General features: G+C 40.2%; 1 protein-coding gene across 2 annotated transcripts in view; it reads right to left on the bottom strand.

Annotated features, from left to right (window-relative positions):
- The window catches only part of naa50 (N-alpha-acetyltransferase 50, NatE catalytic subunit), a 30,136-nt gene that overhangs the window by 2,916 nt on the left and 2,973 nt on the right, over positions 1 to 24,247 (bottom strand). Inside the window, exons 2-3 of one of the 2 annotated variants that reach the window (XM_043691255.2) lie at positions 13,904 to 14,040; positions 8,054 to 8,173 (exon numbers count right to left, since the gene is read on the bottom strand). In XM_043691255.2, coding sequence (XP_043547190.1) covers positions 8,054 to 8,173; positions 13,904 to 14,040 — 257 coding nt within the window. The remainder of the gene's footprint in view (positions 1 to 8,053; positions 8,174 to 13,903; positions 14,041 to 24,247) is intronic. The other variant, XM_043691256.2, reaches the window with a different exon arrangement.

Genomic DNA, 24,247 nt, shown 5'->3' with positions numbered 1-24,247 from the left:
ATACTATGGTCAATTTAGCATAGCCAATTCATCTAACCTGCACATCTTTGGATTATGGAAGGAAACCAGAGCACCTGGAGGAAACCCACACAGACATGGGGAGATTGTGCAAACTCCACACAGACAGTGTGGATCTCTAAAGTGGAGATTAATTGGAACAAAATACTCCTGCTTATTAATCTACAACTCCCAACCATTTTTTGTGTCAGAATCTGATAACTGAACTGGCTTTAAAGATTCTGGTTTCTATACATTATCTGTAACAGACTAACTCTTCACTCCAGCTCTCAGGGTTCCAGCATATTATGGAATTAGTATAATGTCATATATTTAAATAGGTATCAGCGATTAACACTATGTATTTGAATGATGTGAACTGACTATCAGTACTTTGAACTGGCAGGTCCCAAATTCAAGATAGAAACAAATCAAAATGCCATTAAGTGATGGAATCTGATGAATTTAGACTCATTAGCTGCTGTTGCAGTCCATTCAACTGGTTTCATTGCCAACTATTAGACAAGACTGAATAAAGATAATAAAGCTAGACAAGTAATTGAAGTATTAGTGGGGGAGCATTTTGTACTCAGCAATCAACACTCCTTTAGATTCAAGATTGTCAAGGAAAAAGCCAAGGATGGGCCTGAAATCAAAGTTCTCATTGGTGAAAAACTGATTTTAAGATCAGTTGATTTGGCCAAGGTAGAATGGGAACTGATACTTTCAATAAATCTGTCACAGAACAGTGGGATACATAGAAGACGGAAATATGTAGAGTATAGGACCAGCATGCTCTAATTAAAAGGGTTGGACTATCAAATCCTGTGAACCCGAGATATCAAGAGTTTTACAGTATTGCATTAGCAGAACAAAGGATACTTATGGGAGTAACCTAGGGTTCAAAACAGAAGCCTTAGAGGATTACAGACTGAGCACACCCACAACCACTTCCACCTAGAAGGACAAGGGCAGCAGATATATGAGAGTTTGTGAGAAGATTTGTAGCTCGGGTGCTCATTGTTGTGGTTCTGTTCGCCAAGCTGGGAATTTGTGTTGCAGACGTTTCGTCCCCTGTCTAGGTGACATCCTGTGCTTGGCAGCCTCCTGTGAAGCGCTTCTGTGATCTTTTCTCCGCCATTTGTAGTGGTTTGAATCTGCCGCTTCCGATTGTCAGTTCCAGCTGTCCGTTGCAGTAGTCGGTATATTGGGTCTAGGTCGATGTGCTTATTGATTGAATCTGTGGATGAGTGCCATGCCTCTAGGAATTCCCTGGCTGTTCTCTATTTGGCTTGTCCTATAATAGTAGCGTTGTCCCACTACTAGCCACGAAATGACACAACCAGCTATCCTTAGTAGCCACACACGCAGATGACAAGCAACATGAATTCGACTGGGACAACACTACAATTATAGGACAAGCCAAACAGAGATCAGCCAGGGAATTCCGAGAGGCATGGCACTCATCCACAGATTCAATCAATAAGCACATCGACCTGGACCCAATATACCGACCACTGCAACGGACAACTGGAACTGACAACCGGAAGCAGCAGATTCAAACCACTACAAATGGCGGAAAAAAGATCACAGAAACGCTTCACAGGAGGCTCCCAAGCACTGAGGATGTCACCTAGACAGGGGACGAAACGTCAGCAACACAAGTTCCCAGCTCGGCGAACAGAACCACAACAAGATATATGAGACTCCACAACCTTCCAGTTCCACTCCAAGCCACTTGGAAAAATACCGCTGTTCCTTTATTGTCACTGGATCAAAATCCTGTAATTCCCTCCCTAATGGTATTGAGAGTCAACCAATAGCAGGTGGACTGCAAGCTCGCTACCACCTTCTCAAGGATAACTAGGGACGGGCATAAATGCTGGCCAGCCAGCAAATCCCACATTTCTACAAACGATAAAAAAAAGAGGGAACATCAAATGAAGATTTGGATAGCTAAAGGGGAAATGAAATGATACTGGTAAGTGAAATAAAGTAAAATCTTGAGTTGTTTTATAGATATATTACGGATAAAAAGGGTAATGAAGGAAAGAATGGAGCCGATTAAGGACCACAGTGATAATTTGTGCTTGGAATTAAAGAATGTAGGAATATTTTGGGTTAGTGATCACTAATGAGAGAGATAATATGGTTTATAGAAATCAGAGATATTAGCCTAAACAGAGAGAAGGTTCTGAGTGGTTTGGTAGGCCTGAAGTCTATGTCCAGTTGGGTCCAACAGGGGACAATGTTGGGGCCCTTGCTGTTTGCAGCTTATATAAATAATTTAGATTTGACTAGGAGGATTGGTCAGTGAGTTTGCAGACAATGCAAAAATTGGTGGGGTGGTAAATCGTGAGGATAGCTTTGGACTACAAGAAGTTATAGATAGGTTGGTCCAAGGGAAATGGAACTTAATCTGGATAAATGTGAGGTGATGCACTTGGGCAGGACAAACAAGGCAAATATAATGAATGGCAAGACCCTGGGAAGCACCAATGATCAGATGGACTTGTTGTACAAGATAGATAAAGTAGTTAAGATGATATGTGGTACACTTGCCTTTATTAGGCATAGAGTTTAAGAGCAGTGAGGTTATACTGGAACAGTATAAAATATTGGTTAGGCCATAGCTGGAATTTATGTGCAGTTCTGGGATCCACACTATAGGAGGCATGTGACAGCACTGAGGGGGTGCAAAGAAGATTTACCATTATGTTGCCTGGGCTGCAGTTTCAGTTATGAAGAGAAACTGGATAGACGGAGGTTGTTTTCCTTGGAGCAGAGGAGATTGAAACAGGGTATGAATGCGATGTATAAAATTATGAGGGGCATAGATAGGGAAGACAGGAAGAAACTTTTTCCCCATAATGAAGTAATCAATTTTACCATGCGGCATAGATTTAAGGTAATGGCAGAAGGTTTAGAGGAGATGTGAGAGAAAACTTTGTGACCCAGGGAGTGGTGAGAATCTGGAACAACCACTGCAAGGGTGGAACACACAGAAACCCTCAAACATTTAAGAAGTATTTAGATGTGCACTTGTGATGCCAAAGCATACAAGACTGTAAGGCCCAGTGGTGGAAAACATGATTAGAATAGTTAGGTTGTTGCTTTGGACAAACACAGACGTGATGGGTCAAAGGGCATTTTTACTATGGTGCAGATGTCCATGATTCCTCCAATTAGAAGCTTTTAAGCAGAACATCAAACTGTTCCAAAAGATAATCATCCTGAAATGTTAACTTTCTCTTCAGAGATACTGCAATGCAAGCTGAATATTTCCAGTATTTGATTTAGATACAGCAAAGTCTGTTCAAACGTGGAATTATTCAAACTCAGTTCAGCATGCAATAGAGACTGCACAAAATATTATTTGAGTGTTTATTTAAAAGATGGAGTCCAGATATCAAAAATAACAATCCAGCCAAACTACTCTACTATATCTGTAGCACCACGCAGTAACTTTCTGATATGTGTTGTGTCCAATTCCAAACGTCTCACTCATAGTTCCATTCCAGCAAAGAACATTTGGCACTTGACCTGCATTCAGCTGATAATACGCTTAACTTTGGGATAGGTTTTATGCCAATTAAGCATGAATGGATACCAGTAACAAATTGTTACGCTTACACTTTTATTAATAATGTGACTACTGGAATGGATCACCTTTACATTTCAATTTCAAATATAGAAGAATACCAAACATATGGAAGCTTCTACCCCTGGGAGTGCTTGAAGTGAATAGCATAGACAGACTTAAAGGGAAGCAAGACAATATGAGGGAGAAAACAATAGAAGGCTATGTTTATAGGGTGACAAGAGGAGAAAGAGAAGGAAGATCACAAAGTAGAAATACAAATACAGAGGAATTGGCCAAATGCAAACTGTATTTAAGTCCAGTTACTACACTTAGATTTCTAAATGTTCACTGTATCATGGCCTAACCTTCTCATCTGGTTTCCACCCATAATGGAAATGTTCTTTATCTCATACATTTTAGTTTTTCTTTTTCTGAAAGACTTATCACATTATGCTTGTTAAGACAATCACAGATTCTGCTCCATTATGGTTTCTGACAGGATATTTCGTAACTTGACCTCAACATCTCCTTCCTTGGACGCATATTCCCTACTCACCAAAAAGTGCAAATAGACTTTCTGAATTTACAAAATTAAAATCTCAAATGCTCAACACACTCTTGCTATAATCAATTTAAAATTAGGTATCAGCATCCTCACCTTTGGGTCAGAAGGTTGAGGGCTGATAACTTGAAATCCTTGTAAGTGTCAGAACAGGTTAAAACAAAGCTGATAAAGGATATAAATATGGGATTTCTGGCTTTATATGGAAGGCAGAAAGCACCAAAGCAGGAAATTCCATTGAATATTTATGAAATACTAGAGCTGAACCAGTATTATGTCCAATTTTGTACACTACCCATCAGGAAAAACGTAAAAAATTTGAACAGATTTATTAGATTGTAATCCCTCATTGCTAGAACCAGTCTGAGAGAAGCTTGGATTGATTGCTTTAGATCAGAGAAGGTCAAGGGAAGATCTGAAAGCACTGTTTAACAAAAATCAAAGGTTGCCATGCTCATTTCAGTGCTTAATAAAGTAATAAAGGTAACCTGTCTGCAATGGCTGAAGAATCAGGGCACAGGTTTCAGGTGAATGGCAAAACAGAAGTAACATGAAGAACAACTGAAAAACTCAGATGCTGCAAGATCTGCTGAGTTTTTCCAGCAATTTGGGCTTTTGCTTCTAATTGCCAGCATCCGCAGGTCTTTCGGTTTTTATTAGCTTATGAAGTAAAATGCACTAGCTGACAGGGTGATACAACCAGTTCAACAGCAATTTTCAAAGGGATTGAATAAATGCTTGAAAGTCAAGAAACACTGCAAGGATAAGCATAAGGAGTCAGGGATTGTGCATCTTCAGAAGGCTCTTCAAAAAGACTGCCAGACTGAATGAGCCAAATGGCCTCTGAATATATTTTATAAATTCATAAACTTGTGCACAAAATTCAGGCACTCTGTTATAATACTGTGGAAGCACTGCATTACTGATGGGGTCAGCTTTCAGATACAACACTAAAGAGGTCTCATCTGTCTCCTCAAATGGGCATAAAAGATTTCATGGCTCTGAAGAGGCATAGGAGTTGTCCTAGGTATCTTAACATTGAGCTATTTATCCTGCAGTCACTATCACTATAACATGATTTGGCTTTTGTTGCCATGCTGCTTGTGTGATTTTACTGTTTGTGGACTGGTTGCTATAATTACTACAGCAGAGTAGCAAGTACTATTCAAAAGTATTTCCCTGTCTGAGAAGCACTTTGGAATAAACCAAGATTGATAAATTCAAGTCTTGGTTTTCATTCGCTATTCTGGAGTCTAAAAGCAATTTCTGGCTTCCCCAAGAGAAGTCTTGCCTGTTGTGCAGAGATCCCATGTAAGCCCAAGAGTAGAAAGGCAGTCCTCTAGACATAGAAAAATAAACATTATAATTATCACTCGTGAAATACTAAGAAAACTAACAGGGCTAAAAGCCGATAAGTCCCTGGATCTGATGGATTTCATCCTCGGGTTTTAAAGGAACTAGCTACAGTGGATATATCAATAGCAATCTTCCAACAATCCTTAAATTCTGGAAAAGTCCCAGAGAATTGGAAAACTGCCAATGTAACACGCTTAATCAAAAAGAGAGGCAGACAATTAAAGGTAACTTAGTACTTTTCCAATGACAGAGGCTCAGTCTATGTACTCATTGGGCTTAGGAGGTTAGAGAAGACTTTTTTGCAACATAAGATTTGCCATGGCAGATGCGGAGAGGTTGTTTCACCTTGCAGGGAAAGGTCTAGGAAGCAAGGACATAATCTTAGAATAAGGAGTCACCCAATTAAAGACAGAGGAGGAATTATTTTGTCCCTCAGAGGGAATTCTGTGGAATCTTTAGTGCAGAGGGCTATGGAGTCTGGGTCATTAAGTATATTCAAAGCTTGAGATAAACATATTTCTAATCAGGAACAGAATCAAGGATTATTGATAAGACGAGAAAGCAGAGTTGAAGATTATCAGATCAGCCATGAATTCTCATTGAACAGAAGAGTGGACCTACTGGGCCAAATAGCCTACTTCTGCTTCCACGTCTTATGATCTACTGCAGTTTGTTTTCCAAAGACAATACTTCCTCCAGGCATATATTTCTGCGGTTACTTTGAAAAAGCCAAAGTACAAAATCACACAACACCAGGTTATAGTCCAACAGGTTTAATTGAAGCACTAGCTTTCGGAGCGCTATTCCTTCATCAGGTGGTTGTGAAGGAGCAGCACTCCGAAAGCTAGTGCTTCCAATTAAACCTGTTGGACTATAACCTGGTGTTGTGTGATTTTTAACTTTGTACACTCCAGTCCAACACCGACATCTCCAATTGATAAAAGCAGTCTGCTTACAAATAAAGTCTACTTATTACTTTTGACTTAAAATCATCCTCATCCAGAGTGACTCCAAAAAAATTATTCTTGGGTTCCAGTAGGGTCAGCAGGCAGCAAGCACAGTCAACTCTACACTGACACCTGATAAATTATTCCAGAGGAAATTCATGAAAAAGAAATAGTTCATATCATTTCACATAAGATGGGAAAAATGAGACTCTCAGGAGTTCCAAATGAACCTCTATAGTATGAGTGTCAAAATAACAAAACCTAATGCTTGTCCATGGTTAGTTTTGGTGGAGTTTGGATTTATAAGGATGTTGCCAGGTTTGGAGGATTTGAGCTACAGGGAGAGGTTGAGTGGACTGGGCTGATCTCCCTGGAGCGACGGAAGCGGAGGGGTGACATTATAGAGGTTTATAAAATCACATGGGGCATGGATAGGATAAAGAGACAGTCTCTTCCCTGGGGTGTGGGAGTCCAGAACTAAAGGGCATAGGTTTCAGGTGAGAGGGGAAAGATATGAAAGAGACCTAAGGGGCAACGTTTTCACGCAGAGAGTGGTGCCTGTGTGGAACAGGATGCCAGAGGAAGTGGTGGAGGCTAGTACAATTGCAACATTTAAAAGACAACTGGATGGATATATGAATAGGAAGGGTTTGGAGGGATACGGGCCAAGTGTTGGCAGGTGGGACTAGATTGGGTTGGGATATCCGATCACCATGGATGTGTTGGACCGAAGGGTCTGTTTCCGTGTTGTACATCTCTATGACTCGAAGAGTATCGGCAAATAATGGCTCAGTGGTTAGCACTGCTGCTTCACTGTGTCAGGGATCCAGGTGAGATTCCAGCCTTGAGTGATCGTCTATATGCACATTCTCCTCAGATCTGCGTGGGTTTCCTCAGAGTGCTCCAGTTTCCTCCCACAGTCCAAAGATGTGCAGGTCAGGTGAATTGGCTATTCCAAATTGCCCACTTGCTCGGGGATGTGTAGGTTAGGTGCATTAGTTTGGAGTAAATGTCAAGTAACAGTCCAACAGGATGCATCTAGATGGGTTACTCTTCAGAACGTCAGTGTGGACTTGTTGGGCTGAAGGCTGTTTCCACACTGTAGGGATTCTGTGATAACTCTCATAGGAGTGAAGACATCGCTGATGACATTGTATAGTGCTTCTGAATCATTCATTCACAGAAGCCTTGAGCTGACCAATGGAACTAACCAATGAAGCTAACCAGCAACTGTAATGCTTAATAGTCATAACAAATGTTTGTAATAATGTTCTAGAAGTTCACAGGATTAAACAAAACCACATCAGTATAAAAAAAGCCAACCTCAAAGACAGGCTGTTTCTTCCATTGTGGTTCCCACCACCATTTAATATAGTAAGTGACTGCAATGTGAGTACTCCCAATCTAATGTCTCTCATACTATCAACTTTCTGTCTAACCTATAAATGTCTTGATGTATTTTAAACCCTGTAATTAGATCAGCTCTTTAAGTTTCAATGGTCCAAGGAATACAAATATCAATGTAACCTAGCCTTATTAGATAAGAACTTTCAGAAGTTAAGAGGCACCAGAGGAATCATGTTTTTATGATTTTCTTGCTCAGCTTACCTATTCCTAGTCTGCGGTACGGTGCCAGGCATCCCAGAGTCATGATGTACAATCGCTTTTGGTTTTGCGAATGATCCACTCTACAGCACACTGCACCCACTGCAATGTCGTTGAAATAAGCTGACAGGAAATGAGATGAAACAATCCTTAAGCATTGCCATTCAGCAATAAAGATGTAACATTTTCAGCCAAAGCAGAAGCAATATTAAAACAAATTAATAAAAAAACAAACCACATTGTTCTTCAATATTTCATAGTTTTCTGAATATCTGTTTATTGTCATGAAAGAGATTACATTTTGTGAAGTATTAATCATATTTTATAACTGATCATTGTTTTGAAAAATTACAATTTAGTTTAACTATAGGAATCATTATTGTTGACTGTAAATCTTAACTGCTCCCAAAAATGAGGGTTTATGATAATTGCCATCAGAAATCCCAATCACTATTGGAACTAACTACTCCAAAACCTCCTCCCAGGCTGGTCCAAAATTCACAGCTCCTATCAAAGAGGCAGAAGCCCATGTACCAAGGTGATAAGCGAGGAAGTGCAGCACAAAATATTATGGTTATGAGGAGGTTTTGATTGGGCAACTATGGAAAATCTGACTCCACTGGCAAAAGATGAGTAACCAGAGGATGCAGATTTCAAGTGATTGGTAAAAGCAGACATTAGGCAAGAAGTTAACGTTTTTAAGAAAAAAAAATCATTTGGAATGTCCTGCCTAAAAGGATGGTGGAAGCAGATTAAAGACTAACTTCCAGGAAAGAATCAGAAATTCTTGAAATCTCACGATGGAGCAAGAACTCCAGAATTCAAGGAAATGGCAGATAATATGTAGTCATAGATGTCACACAAACATTTATTTGGAAATCAAACAGAACTGGTCAAATCTCATCTCGATCCTGGCACTGTTAAATGCCAAAAGAAGCTGCTGCACCCCAGATGGTTTACAATGAATGTGTGCTGTAGGTTTGATTGCCCCTTCTGTTCATGTATGAAGGCAGTTCTGCCTTTGGAGTTGATCAGTAAAAGCTGCCCTTTTCAGACTCCGATAAAATTTTTGCTGTACAGTCATGGGACTCATCCGTGCGTATCCCATTTAAATTTTCTGTAAAGTTTATGCAAATTCCTGCTGAAATAGTAGCAGAGGAACAGTAATATTCTGCGATCGCGCTTGCACTCTGGTTACATTCACAGACAACAATTTGGTTGGCTCAAACCAAAATAGATCTGGATAGCCAGACATAAAGAATGTCTACATTACCTGCCCTCCCACTTGTCTACCTGGAATTCCCTCCCTTTCGACACTCAAACAATTATGATCCCATCTCTTAAGTAACATTCACCTCTAGGGCATGCAGGTTAAGAGATGAAAACCATGGCCCCATTTCTAGAAAGACTTAACAAGATTCAAAGGGGAAATCGGTACTGATATATCAGGACCCAAACACTTAACTAACACCAATAGAAAATGGAGGGAGTACTGCACTCAGAAACCTTCTTTCAATTCAAGGTATGAACCCATAGTCACATCCACCTGCAGAGGAAATTACATTTCCAAACAAAATTCAAATAAATTTCATTCCAAAACTCATGGACATGTGACTTATGTGCATTACAACATACATAGGATTAAGTTAGTGACCAAATCTGGACACACACAGTTTTATCAGGCATGGAAGAACACACATTTAAAAGCAACCAATGTCCAATAACTTTAGTCTTGACTTTAGGTTCAATAAGTGACATGTTGGACATGAACTTCAGGTACACTACTATTTTTAAACATTCATTGTTCTACCTTTTGAATGAAAAAGCATAGTATACGTTCCACTTGCTTGGAGGAGTGCAACTCCAATTACACTTAAGAAACTTTGACATCATCCAGAACAATGCAGCCTGCTTGATCAACACCCTATCTCACACCTTCAATGTTAACCATCAATGCACATTAGTGGTTAGCAGCTACAACATTCACTGCAAGTGCTCACCAAGCACCAACAGCACCCTCTAAACCCACGAGTCCTACTACTGATAAGGACAAGACCAGGAGATACCTGGAAACATTACCTGGAAGCTCCTTTCCAAGTTACATAATCTTGACTGGAAATCTATCCCCATTCCTTTATGGTCAGTGGGCAAAAATCCTGGAATAATTCCTCAACAGCATTGTGGGTATACCTATATCACATGGACTGCAGCAGTTTAAGAAGGCACAGCTTTGCAATGGCAAGTGGGGATGAGCAATAAATGTTGCCCTTGCGATGATGTCAATACTCTTTAATGAATAAAAAAATTGGTCTATGATGAGGTTTATGGTCTGTGAGATGAGACCTTTCAAAAAATGTATTATGGGGACGTGACAGCCTATTGGTATTATCACTGAACCGTTAATCCAGAGACCCAGGTAATGGGCTGGGGTCCTCAGTGTGAATCCCATGATGGCGTATGGTGGAATTTTAATTCAATTAGTGTCTGGAATTAGAGTCTAATAATGACTATGAATCAATTGCCGATTGTTGGAAAAATCCTTCTGGTTTACTAACTTCCTTCAGGGAAGGAAACTGCCATCTCTACCGGAGGCCTATGACCAGTGGAGTGCCACAAGGATCGGTGCTGGGTCCTCTACCTTTTGTCATTTACATAAATGATTTGGATGTGAGTATAAGTGGTACAGTTAGTAAGTTTGCAGATGACACCAAAATTGGAGGTGTAGTGGACAGCAAAGAGGGTTACCTCAGATTACAAGAGGATCTGGACCAGATGGGCCAATGGGCTGAGAAGTGGCAAATGGAGTTTAAATTCAGATAAATGCAAGGTGCTGCATTTTGGGAAAGCAAATCTTAGCAGGACTTATATACTTAATGGTAAGGTCCTAGGGAGTGTTGCTGAACAAAGACACCTTGGAGTGCAGGTTCATAGCTCCTTGAAAGTGGAGTCGCAGGTAGATAGGATAGTGAAGGCGGCGATTGGTATGCTTTCCTTTATTGGTCAGAGTATTGAGTAGAGGAGTTGTAAGGTCATGTTGCGGCTGTACAGGACATTGGTTAGGCCACTGTTGGAATATTGCATGCAATTCTGGTCTCTTTCCTATCGGAAAGATGTTGTGAAATTTGAAAGGGTTCAGAAAAGATTTACAAGGATGCTGCCAGGGTTGGAGGATCTGAGCTAAAGGGAAAAGCTGAACAGGCTGGGGCTGTTTTCCCTGGAGCGTCAGAGGCGGAGGGGTGACCTTATAGAGGTTTACAAAATTGAGGGGCATGGATAGGATAAATAGACAGTCTTTTCCCTGGGGTCGGGGAGTCCAGAACTAGAGGGCATAGGTTTAGGGTGAGAGGGGAAAGATATAAAAGAGACCTAAGGGGCAACTTTTTCACGCAGAGGGTGGTACGTGTGTGGAATGAGCTGCCAGAGTAACTTTCCTAAGGGATTTAGACATGTACTCGAAGGGGAAAAAAAAAATCATGTCTTAAAAATTGGTGAAGAGCAACATAATAGAATTAATTGAATAGTTCTATCAAAGAGCTGGCACAGACTGAAGGGACCAAAAAGCCTCTTAAATGATATGTCACTGATTCTACAAGCTCTGTCCCATGTATTTTTTAGGTCAAAGGAGAAACTGTTCCCTTTTAATCTTGCAATTGTGGCTACACTCTATGGTTCACACTTGCTATTCTTTGCAACAGACAATAATTTACCATTGAAAATAAGAACTTGAATACATAAGTTAAGTATTCAGAGAAGCAGAAAGCCCTGCACTGTGTTATCTGTAATATGACGTGGATTCAATGACTAGCTTACAGGCAACAGAAATTATAGCATACAAAAGGTAAAATTTCAACATTAGTGTGGGAGAAACTCACGCTCAGTTTAAGCCGCAGTTCCAACAGATAAGCAGTTATGTGCCAAAGGTGCACAGAACACACACCCATCAAAAGCTAGAATGAATGTGCAGTTATTTTATTTTTATTAGAAGTTGTAAGAAAACAAAGAAGATTTAACATAAGCTTATGGAGCTAATGTTAGATCCCAAACCAGAAGGTATACGAAAATAAAATGATTAGTCACTACATATGTGGAACCATTACAGGTGGAGACAGGAGATTTTATACTGGACAACTGGGAAATGGCAGAGAAATTAAACAAGTACTTTGCATCTGCTTTCATGGAAAGTCTCCCAGGTATAGCATGAGACTCAGCCATGTGAAAGTGAGAAACTGAAAGAAATTAGCATTAGCAAGGAGGGAGTACTTGAAAGGTTAATTGGATTGAAGGCTAATAAATCACCTGAACCTGATAATCTGCTATCCCAGAGTATTGAAAGAGGTGGTTGTAGAGGTAGTGGATGTTCTGGGACTTATTTGTCAAAATTGTATAAGTTCCAGAAAAGCTCCTGAAGACTTGAAAGCAGCAAGCTTCAACTCTCAATTTAAAAATGGGGCAACAGGATGAATGGAGAACAAAAGACCTGTCAGGTTGATGTCAATATAGTAGAACTTAAGAACTAGGAGCAGGAGTATGCTGTCTGGCCCTCAGTGCCTGCTCTGCCATTCAATAAGATCGTGGCCAATCTTTTCGTGGATTCAGCCCCACTAACCCGCGTTTTCACCATATCCCTTAATTCCTTTATTTTTCAAAAAGGTATCTGCCTTAGCTTTAAAAGCAATTACTAAACGACTTCCCTGGGCAAGGAATTCCATAGATTAACAACACCCTGGGTGAAGAAGTTCCTTCTCAGTTCAGTTCTAAACCTGCTTCCTCTAATCTTGAGGCATGCCCTCTTGCCCTAGTTTCACCTACCAGTGGAAACATCCTATCTATTTCAATTTTATCGATTCCCTTCATAATTTTATATGTTTCTATAAGATCTTCCCTCATTACTCTGCATTCTAATGAATATAATCCCAATCTACTCAGCTTCTCCTCAGAAGCCAACCCCCTCAACTCTGGAAGCAACCTAGTGAACACTCTCTGCACCGCCTCCACTGTCAGTACATCCTTTCTTAAGTAAGGAGACCAAATCTGCACACAGTACTCCAGGTAAAATGCTAGAACCTAATATAAATGATGGGATACCTTGGTATTTAGAAAAGAATTGTAAAACTGGGCAGAGTTAATGTGGATTAATGAAAGGGATATCATTTTTGAGAAAACCTTTGGGGATTTTGAAGATGTCATGTGTAGCATAGATAAAGACCCACCAACGAATCTAGTATACTTGAATTTTCAGAAGGCTTTGGTATACTGTAGGTCCCACACAAAAGGTTTGCAAACAAAATGAGAGTACGTGGAACTGGAGTAATATACTAATGTAGATCAAGACAGAAAACAGAAGGTGAAGATATATAGGTGGTTCTGGATTTTCTGACCTGTTTTTAAGCAGAATGTGAGGAAAGGATTTTACATTTGTTTTTGTCAGCAAACAACTTCTTCTGCTCACTATAACACCACTTTGGATGATGTTTGCAATTTTCTACAGCCCTGCTGCTATTCAAGACCATTTTTAGAGCAAGATCAGCATATTTTCTCCACCCCGATTGTTCTTATTAAGTTGCTGATGAGCTGGATTCTTGGACCATTGCAGCCTTGGTCCATGTACATATATTATGCTGTTATGGAGTATTCCAGGATTTTGACCAATGACAACAACTAAATTTCCTTTCAACAATGATAATGAAAATCTGCATTATAAATGGAGATTTGACACCCATAATAATTTTGATAACTATCTGAATATGGTACCCAAACAAATTTAACCCAGGCACAATGTGACCAAGTAAAGTACTGACAATTTATTCTTTAAAAAAAATTAGGAACACATGCAAGAGTTCACACAAATTTTACCTAATTTTGCAAGTTCTCCAACCTCCAGCACATCCTTGTAGAATTTGTCGTTGTAACTTACAGGGAAGATGACTTGGTTTAACCGTTTCAGCTGTTTAATGTTGTGTGGGGTAACATCTCCAAGCTCAATCCGGCTACTGGAACAAAGAACAATATTTAATTTAACTGTGCCTACAGAAATACTACAGTTAGAATCACAGAAATTCACACCACAGAAGACGATCAATCAGCTCATCATGCTTGCGCTGACTCATCTGAGCTGTCTCAAACCTTTTTCCTGAGTTTTTCATTTGATATCTACTGACACATGTACTCAGGTACAAGAGTACAATGAAAAGTATATAACGTTGCTACACAAAGCACCATCTTAGGTACAAGTACCTAGGTACAGAACCTTAAGGAAGGATCACGTGGAAAGGAACAACTGGGAGGAAAGGAAGAACAAAATTACAAGTTAAACATCTGTCAAACATACCTGTCAAGCTTTCATTTTAACATTTTAGTAGAATCTGTTTCCACCAATTCATCGGATAATGTTCCAAAACGTAGCAACATTGAATGAAAACATTTTGTCCCTCACCATGCATCTCTTACTAATTGTTTAAATCTATGACCTCTGACGACTGACTCACTGTCAAAAGGAATGGTTTTTCTTTATTTACTTTATCAAAACCATCTAAAAGTCTCTTTTTGACAACTTCTACCTTTTGTTTCAACTACAAAAATCTTGTTTATTCCAATTTCTCATCTCAACAGAAATAGCTCATCTCTGGTATAGTCCCCAAAATCATCCACAATCCTCAAGTTGTGGTCGAACCAGTGACTATACAAACATATTTCAGGGGGTTCTTGATTAACAAACGTCCAACAAAATGACACTCATACTTACAAACTCAATGCCATACAGGGGTACAATTACAAATACCCAACATGCAAACATTACTTGTACTTATGAACAACTGCTTCATATTGTTCTGACCTGTGTGCAAATTGACATGAGAGCATACTCAGGAACAGAACCCATTTGCAACATGGGTACTGTCTGTACTAAATTGAAAGCAGAAACCATTAATAAACCCAGTGTTAGAATCACAGTAGTACATCAAAGGGGACCATTCATCCCATTAAGTCCACCAGCTCTGCAGAGGGTTCAGAAAATATTTACCAGGTTGTTGCCTGAAATAGACAGTCTGAGTTATTAGGAGATGCTGGAACTTTATTCACAAATGTAGGAGGTTGAGGGGTGAATTTATAAAGGTTTATAAAATTATGAGGGGTGTAGATACGCTGAATGGCAAGTGTCTTTTCCCTAGGGTTGGGGATTTCAAGACTCGGTGAGAGTTATTGTCTATATGTTTAATTTTTTTAATATTTGATATTTTTAAGGTGAGAGAGAAAGATTACAAGACGACAATGAGAGGCAACTTTTTTTTTTACACAGAGAATGGTTTGTTGTGTGGAGCAAACTTCCAGAGGAAGTGGTGGATGCAGCTACAGTTAGAATGTTTAAAAGACATTAGGTAAGTACATAGTTTAGACTATGGTCAGTATGCACTGGTTGAACCAAAGGGTCAAGAGTGTGGTGCTGGAAACGCACAGCAGGTCAGACAGCATCCAAGGAGCAGGAAAAAAATCGATGTTTCGGGCAAAAACCCATCATCAGGAATCATTTGGTTGGATCAAAGAGTCTGTTTCTGTGCTACACTCATTTAGTTAGCCCCATTCCCCGTTATTTCCTGTAATTTTTCTCCCTTCTAGTATTTATCCAATTCCCTTTTCAAGAAAGCTATTAAATCCGCGCATATCAACCTAGGAAGCAGTGCAATCCAAATACTGAGCAGTCATTCCATGTATTTTCTTCATGGTATCTCTGGTACTTGTGCCAATGATATTCAAGCTATGTCAACTGACCCTTCACTTTTGGAAGCCACTTCACTTTATTTATTCTAGGTAAACTCACTTTGAGCCTGCTTCTCTCTAAGGAAAACAGATTTGCGACACCAGTCTATTCACATAACTAAAATCCCTGGTCATTCTAATTAATCTCCCTTTTGTCCTCTTCAAAATCTTTGTCAAAAGTTGGTGATTGTACACATGTTGACTCAGGAATTAGCAGTGCCTTTACATCAGTAAAACTCCTTGCCCTTCCTTTACTGCATATATCTTAGCCTGGATTTTGCGCGAAAGTCTCTGACTCAAAAATGAGCATGTTAACACATCACCAAAGACTGACATTTTTCAAAACACACTGAGTTTCATATGATGCATTGACTGCAAGCAACTGCAGTCGAGGAAATGAAGGCATGAAACTTCTAAATATCGATCTTCAGTGTATCTTTAAAGCACTTATGCAAGAAACAGAGAAAGCTAGTATACAGACACAGCAAGGATTTAAGAAGATAAATTGCAAGGTTAGAACACAAGAGTAAGAGCCTTGCTACAAACACACAAGGTTTCTGTGAAACCTCACCTGGATACCCTCCCCAATGCTACCCTTCACCCACCAGCCCCACCCTCTTTATCTGAAGATCCAAACCTCTCTCATTCCCCACCTCTCCCCATCATTCGAGCCCTCTCCCTCACCACTTATCCCTTCCCTCCTGTTCTGTTCCTCTCATTCCTTCTCCCATTCCATCCCTTTCTTCCCCAGCTTCTGCATCCAACTCATGCCTACTTCATTTCCCCCTCTCACTCCATCCACTTTCCCTCAAAGTAATACACTCTGGTCAGAAGAAAATTTGAAAACAATATAATATCAGGATCGCAATTCTAAAGGGAGTGCAGGAGACAGAATCCTGAGTGTATATGTGCACAGATCATTGAAGGTGACAACACAGGTGGAGAGAGCAGTTGGCAAAGCACAGAGTGTTCTCAGCTTTATTAATAGATGCATAGAGTACAAGAGCAGGGAGTGATGCTGAACATAAAAAGCACACTTGCTTGACCTCAGCTGCAGTACTGTAACAGTTGTGGGCCCACATTACAGGAAAGATGTGAATGCACTGGAAAGAGAGCAGAAGTGAATGGTTCCAGGAATGAGAAGCATCAGTTACAGGGACAGACCAAAGATGTTGGGGATGTTCTCCCCAGAGAGAAGACTAAGAAATTTGATAGTGCATTTCAAAGTCATGAGCGGGTGGATAAGGTAGAAGCCGTTCCTGCTCATAAAAGAAAATAAGAATAGGTTTAAAGTGATGTAAGGAAAAGCTTTTTCACTCAACAAGTAATTAGGGCATGGAATGCATTTCCTGGAAATGCAGACATTCAAAAGGGCATTGGATGATTTTTTTTGGATAGAAATGGTGTGCAGAAATATAAGGGAGGGGAGGGGAGGGGATCGGCAATAGATAACAGAACCTTCCAATCAGAATGGGCGCACAGAATATCCTGTGCGCACATTCTCCAACTCTCTCCTTTTCCTCTTCCCACTACTTTCCCACCCTGCACCACTTCCTTTCCTTCATTTCCTCTGATTGACACCCTTGCTCCTATTCCCTTCAAACTCTCTCCCACCACTGGCACATTGTTCAACCAACCTTTCTATCTCCCTCCATGCTTCCTCTCCCCGTCTTTCCCATTCTCCCCCCCCCCTTTTATCTGTTGCTCCGCTTATCTTCCTCTTTGGCCCCACCCCTCCCCTCTTCCCAAGCTCCCCATCCCTTCCAGCTCCTCCCTCACCTCGCTTCCTTCCATCCTATACATCCTACCTCCCCACGCTCCTTAGTCTTTCTTCACTCCATGGCCACCATCCCTCTCCATTTGCCCTCACCTTCCTCTTCATCCCCTCCTCTCTTTCCCTCCACACCCCCTCCCTCCCTTCTCTCACACCTCCATTTGTCCCCCCTCTTAACATACTCACCACCTCTCTTCCCACACTCCCCCCTCCCATGTTCCCACTTGCTTAGTCCCCTCACTTCTCATGTTCCCAATCATCCCAACTCCAACCTCCCTTCTGCCCTGTGCCCCCTCCCTGCTCTCTGCCTCCATCAGCCATCACCCCTGCCTGCCTGTGAACCCCCACTTCCCTCCACAACCTCCACCCTCCCATACTCTTTGCCAGATTTGAATATGGTCAATAAAGAACAGAATATGCATTTCGAATTGTTTTAAATTTCAGACAGAAGAGAATACACAGGCATTTTGCAAATAAAATTAACAGTTGTGTTCAAACGATTTGCCAGCCTCTACCGTTCGCCAAAGAAGAGAAATCCAAAGTCAAATGACCAATGAGAAAGGAATTCCACATCTTAAAAATGGAGGACACTTTATTTTGAAACTGTGGCCCCTAGTTCTAGATTCCCTCACTAGAGGACCTACCCTCTCAGAATCCATCTCAAGCCCACACACAATTTTCTAAATTTCAATATGGTCAGCTTTCATTCTTGAAAGCTCCAATGCATCACAAGACTACCCCATTCTAGAAATCAGTTTAATTTATATCAACCAACATAGTTTATTTTTGTGTAGTTTTTATATCTTCTTAAAGTTTTGTATTTACACTTATGAACATTTCTCATTGAGATTAAAATGGTCAATACAGAACAGAATATGCATTTCTAATAGTTTTAAATTTCAGGCGGATGAGAATACACAGGCATTTTGCAAATAAAATTAGCCGTTGTGTTCAAATGATTTGCCATGCTTGCAATGACAGCTGTTAAAGGACACCATTTAGACTGTCTGAACAGGTGCTGGCGTTAAAATAGAATAATGCTATGGGATTTCAATTTCTTTACCCAGCGCTGCCAACAGGAATAGACTTCCCTCTTTCTTCATCTGACTGTGCTCAAAGTTGATGTAATAAACACCAAATATTTTGAAATCATTTTAATTAAGGACTTCAAATCGATTAGCTCCTGCTTGGTTGTCAATCATTTAACCTCCGAGTACAATATAACCTCACATCTGGAACAAGTAGATGTCGGTCAAGGAACTGGCACATTGCAGAAGGCACTTCCAACAGGCAATTTTGCCAAACTCGCTGCATCCCAAAAAAAAACGGATGAGATTAAAGTTTTTTAAATTATGACAGGAGTTAATAAGGTAAATGTAAAGAAAATGATTCCATTTGTGGGGGGAGACCTGAGAAAAATGCCTTAAAACATGTTACATAATCAGTAATAAATCAAATGGGAATTCAGGGGAAACCTAGTTCGTGACGTCATAGTGATCTACAGCACAGCAAAAGGTCCTTCAGCCCATCAAGTCTGCACCAGTCCAAAAAAAAGGAGCTAACTCTTCTAATCCAATTTTCTAACATTTGGGCCCATAGTCTTGTACACCTTGGCATTGCATGTCCACATCTAAATTCTTAAATGTTATGAAGGTTTCTGCCTCTACCACATCTTTAGGCAGTAATTACCAGAGAGTAGTAAGAACGTGAAACTTTCCACTACATCAGAGTGGTTGAACAGTAAAAATGCATAAATATGTGAGGTGGAAAAGGAGTAGAAGGATCTGCTGGTGAAGTGACAGGTGCTAGGCTTGTGTGAACAATAAGGAGTGCCAATCAATTCACTTAAATTGTCCTGTTTTCATGTCAAAACTCAGTATGCAATTCTACGCATTATAGAAAGTGCAAGCAATGTTAATGCTTTATACCAGCTAATCCAAAAATACGATCATCAATTTACAGCAAATCTCAAAATCTTAGAAGACTGTTAAAGTTTAAATGCTTTCTTTGCCTCCCATAATGGTTGGGGCCAACAAGTCATACAATGAGATGAACAGTCTTCTTCAGATCCAGGAAATTAAAGAGTTTCCTTAAAGCACCTCGACAACAAGGTCAGACAATATAATAATGACTTACTTCAAAATCAAAATTCTTGGCACCAGAGCAATTTGGAACATTCAGAGGATGTGCAAAGGTTCTGTTCAAATCACAGCTAATATTCGTGGTACACTGGCAATGACAACCTCCAACAAGACAGATTTTGACCAACCATCTTGCATGCTATTCAACACTATTCCCATTGGTGAATCCTGAACTATCATTCTGGGGGTTATCATTGAACAGAAACTGAACTTGACCAGGTATACAAACACTATGGTTACAAGAACACGTGGAAAGCAACTCAACTCCTGACTTCCCAATATCTGTCCATCATAGAGAAGGCATATGACAGAAGTGTGAAGAAGTACACTCTATTAGCCTGGATAAGCACAGTCAACAACACTTAAGAAGCCATCCAACAGAAAGCAGCCTACTTGACTGGCATCCCATCCACCACTTTCTACATTCACTTCCCTCACTGTTGATGCACAGTGTCCACCACTTACAAGATGCACCACAATAACACACCCAAGGCTCCTCCAACAGCAGGTTCTAAAAGCACCAGCTCTAACCTTCAAAGGACAAGGGCAGCACCACCACCTGTATATTCCCCTCTATATGATACACCACCCAAACTTGGAACTGTGTAGCTTTTCTTTCACCGCTGCTGGGTCAAAATCCTGGAACTACCTAACACTATGGGTGCCCCTACACCTCAAGAACTGCAGTAGTTCAAGGAAGCATCTCATTGTCAACTTCTCCAGGACAATTAGGGATGAACAATATATGCTGGTCTACTTGGCTTTGCCCACATCCTACGAACAATTAAAAAGTGTGATTCTTTCCTGTTTCGATTGTCAGTCCCTCATCATTAGGTTAGATTAGATTACCAACAGTATGGAAACAAGCCCTTCAGCCCAAAAGGTTCACAGGGGAATTGAACCCGGTCTCTGGCACTGTGAGGCAGCAATGCTAACCACTGAGCCACCATGCCGCCCAAGTGACTTCTAGAGACAATAAAGGTAAATTAAGATGTATCCCCATGCAGTTTTACTTAAAATCTGCAGTGGATAATGCAAGAGTATGAATGCTCCAAATCTTCTTTATACACTTAAACATTTAAGAATTTTAGATTAAAGAGTTTTACAGATTACTGGAGCCATGTAAGAAAACACAAACGAGGTAGAAACATCCAAAATATATAATAAGGCAGCATTCAGCTGAAGCAATGTTCCACTGCTTTCTAGTACTGATAAATAAAAATATTTTTGTTCCCATAGTAAAAAGGTGCATTTTTTAAAACAATCACTTATTGTGGCCAAACAATACTTGTCAGCAAGAACATTGTGATTATATCAGTACTGCAGTGAATAGGAACATTAGAATCAGAGGCAGCCATTCACTCCTTCAAGCCCAGTATGGCCTGCAATTAGATTGTGGCTGACCCATACCTCACCTCTATTTACCTCCCTTTGTTCCATACTTCACAATGCTCTCATCCAACAAAATCTAACTTACTTAGTTCTAAACTCTTCATGTGACCTCCCTCCACTCAAGTGTTTTGTTTGGTTTGGGAGACAGAGGAAGAACTCCAGATTAGCACTACCCTTTGTATGGAAAGATTCTTCCTGACATCATGCCAGAACATTTAAGGAAAAGAATTAAGAGACTCTCCAAGGGAAAAATTTACCAGCCACAGCTCACTGGATAGCAAACTTACCTGAATCAGAAGGCAAAGAGATCACAGCTTTGACATAAGATCTAAGCTGACACTCTCATTACAGAGCTGAGGGAACATGCTCTGTTGTTTGAATTACAGAACATAGAAAGTGATGGTTTGAGCCAATGATCTTGGAACTTCTCACAGGGAGGCAGTGGCATTGAAGCAACATCATTTGACTAGTAAGCCAGAAATTCAGGCTAACATTCTGAGGACATGGGTTCAAATCCCTCCATGGCAGATGGTGAAATTTCAATTCAAGATCCTGAAATAAAGAAGCTAACCTAACGGAGATCATGAAACCATTGTCGAATATCATAAAAGCCCATCTGCTTCAATAATTTTCTAGAAACCTGCTACTCTTACCTCTGGCTCACATGGCTCCAGACCCAGAGCAGAGCAATGTGAGTGACTCTCAACTATCCTCTGAGGCAAAAGGGATGGGCAATAAATGCTGGCAAAGCCAGTGATGTCTGCATCCCATCAATGATTTCTTTCAAAAATATGTCCAGTTACTTTTTTTGTTCATTCTGGGACTGGGGCTTCACTGGTTGGGTCAGCATTTGTTGTTCATCCAGAATCATCCTTGCTGCAGTGGTGGAGTTGCGTCATGAACCTGCTGCAGTCAGTTTGGTATAGGTACACCCACAAAGCTGTTAGAAAGGTAATTCCAGGATTTTGACCCAGTGTCCGTGAAGGTCCAGCAGTATAGTTCGGAGTCAGGATGATGTATAGCCTGGAGAGAAACTCACAGGTGATGGTGTCCCCACAGTGGACCAAAGGACCTGTTCTTGTGCTGTACTGTTCATACACTTGCTTGTGTCCTTGGTGGTAGAAGTTGTGAGTTTGGAAGATGCAGACTGAGAAGATTTAACCAGTCACTACAGTTTACCTTTTAGATAGTGCACTTTGCAGCCACTGCCTGTTTGGCCCAAATACTGCTTCCAACTGAAGGTAGAAGTTCTCCAGACCTTATGTTAAAGGAGAATCTCTTGAGTTTTCCTGTAAATAGTCACCACACTGTCACATCTCAGTCACTGAAATAACTTAACAGTTTGAGTGTTTAGTCAACCCAACTGCAAGATTAAAAGGTTGCCTACAAAAGTCAAATACTGTTTTTGTTACATATAGAATATATCCAAACTATACAAACCAGCTACAACTTAAAACCATGGGCAACTTGCATGCAAAATGAAAGAAATCCAGTTCTGACAATGTGATATAGTTAAAGAAAGATAATGCTGGGATCAGACCTGCAGCACAAAGGGTTCTCAAATCAAATTAAAGGGCACATAAAAACAAACCTTATTTGGGTTTTATCACTGAACTGAAGCATCTCCTTCATTTCACAATACATGACAACAAATATTGAACCATGTCTCATTCATTTCAGTTGTAAATTAAAAAGGTTAGAATCAGTAAAATAACTCAACTGATTTACTAATCAATGTTCTTCAGAGAAGCAAATCGGCTGTCTTTCCTTGGTCTTGGTCAATGTGACATCAGTTGCCCAATGTTTTCAATGACTCTTAACTGTTCTCTGGAATGAATTTGGAATGGAATGTCTTGCTTTCAGATAGACAATAATTACCTTACTGCTTTCACCCACAGAACAAAATATTAAAATAAATCTATGGAACATGAAGATTCCACATCAAATCCCTACAGTAGACATAATACCCATTTGGCCCATTGAATCTGCACCGAACACCTGAAGAGGATCCCAAAAAGCTCCACCCCCAGATCATCCTCATAACATTGCCTTCATGATAGGTAATCCACCTAATCTGCACATGCTTGGACTGTGGGAGGAAATAGGAGCATAGGAAATAGGTGACTATGTGGAAACCCACACAGATATGAGAAAAACTTGCAGTTTCCACACAGAGTCACCTTAGGTTAGGATCGAACCCGCATCCCTGGTATTGAGAGGCAATAGTGCTCACCACATCTGCAACTAAAAAAATGGAGACTCCTGAAGTGCTTCACATCAAGATTTGACACTAAATGGAATGTAACTCAAATGCATTTTGCCCAATTTCCTGGGTAGTGTTTAAACTTAAGCAGCAGTTGATCCAAATATTTGAAGCACTGAGGTTCTGCTTGGACTGTCAGTTTGAATAAATTTCCAAATAGGATCGCAGCTCTCTCTGGCCTGGAATTTTAATATCCACATCGATTCAACTTTACAAAAAGCAAAAACTGAAATCGTTAGAAATGTTTAATGGGTTAAATGTAAAAGAACCCCATCAATTAATATCAGGAGGAAGGGTCTTACTCCTGAAAAGTCAATTAACATGACCGATTTCACCAATATTCATGTTTGGCTTGCTGACTCCTTCCTCTATATTTATTTAAGCATTCAGACCAACCAATTGATATTTATTGCTCCACTCAAGCCTCATCTAACTAATAGGATAACAGCATATCCCTTTTGTCCTTAAATAAAAGCAAAATACTGCAAAAACTGGAAACAGAACAAATCTGAAGGGGAGTCATACGTTCACTCTTGTTTCTCTCTCCACGGGTGCTGCCAGACCTGCTACATTTTTTCAGGAATCAAACACAGAAATTGCTATCTCCTTTACGTATCGAGCTTTCCCTTAAATGTATCAATGCTAATCATCTCAACCATTCTCTGTGGTAGAGTTTAGCATTCCCATCACTTCCTGGGAAAAAAAAATCTCCTAAATTCCCAGTTTGGACTGTTATATTGTAGTTTAGAATTTATACAATGCCATTTTGTGTAAGTTTATTTACTTTGCCTAGGCTGTTCTTCGTAAATTCCCATGAATGGTCCCAACATTTTCAAAAAAATGGATGATAAATTTGTCCGCGACAGGTTTATCTT

The sequence above is a fragment of the Chiloscyllium plagiosum genome, unplaced genomic scaffold, assembly GCF_037043375.1.
Source record: "Chiloscyllium plagiosum isolate Xiang-an unplaced genomic scaffold, Cpla_swu_hap1 HiC_scaffold_6, whole genome shotgun sequence".
In the NCBI taxonomy this organism is placed as follows: Eukaryota; Metazoa; Chordata; class Chondrichthyes; order Orectolobiformes; family Hemiscylliidae; genus Chiloscyllium; species Chiloscyllium plagiosum.
This window is presented reverse-complemented; position numbering and strand designations above follow the sequence as displayed.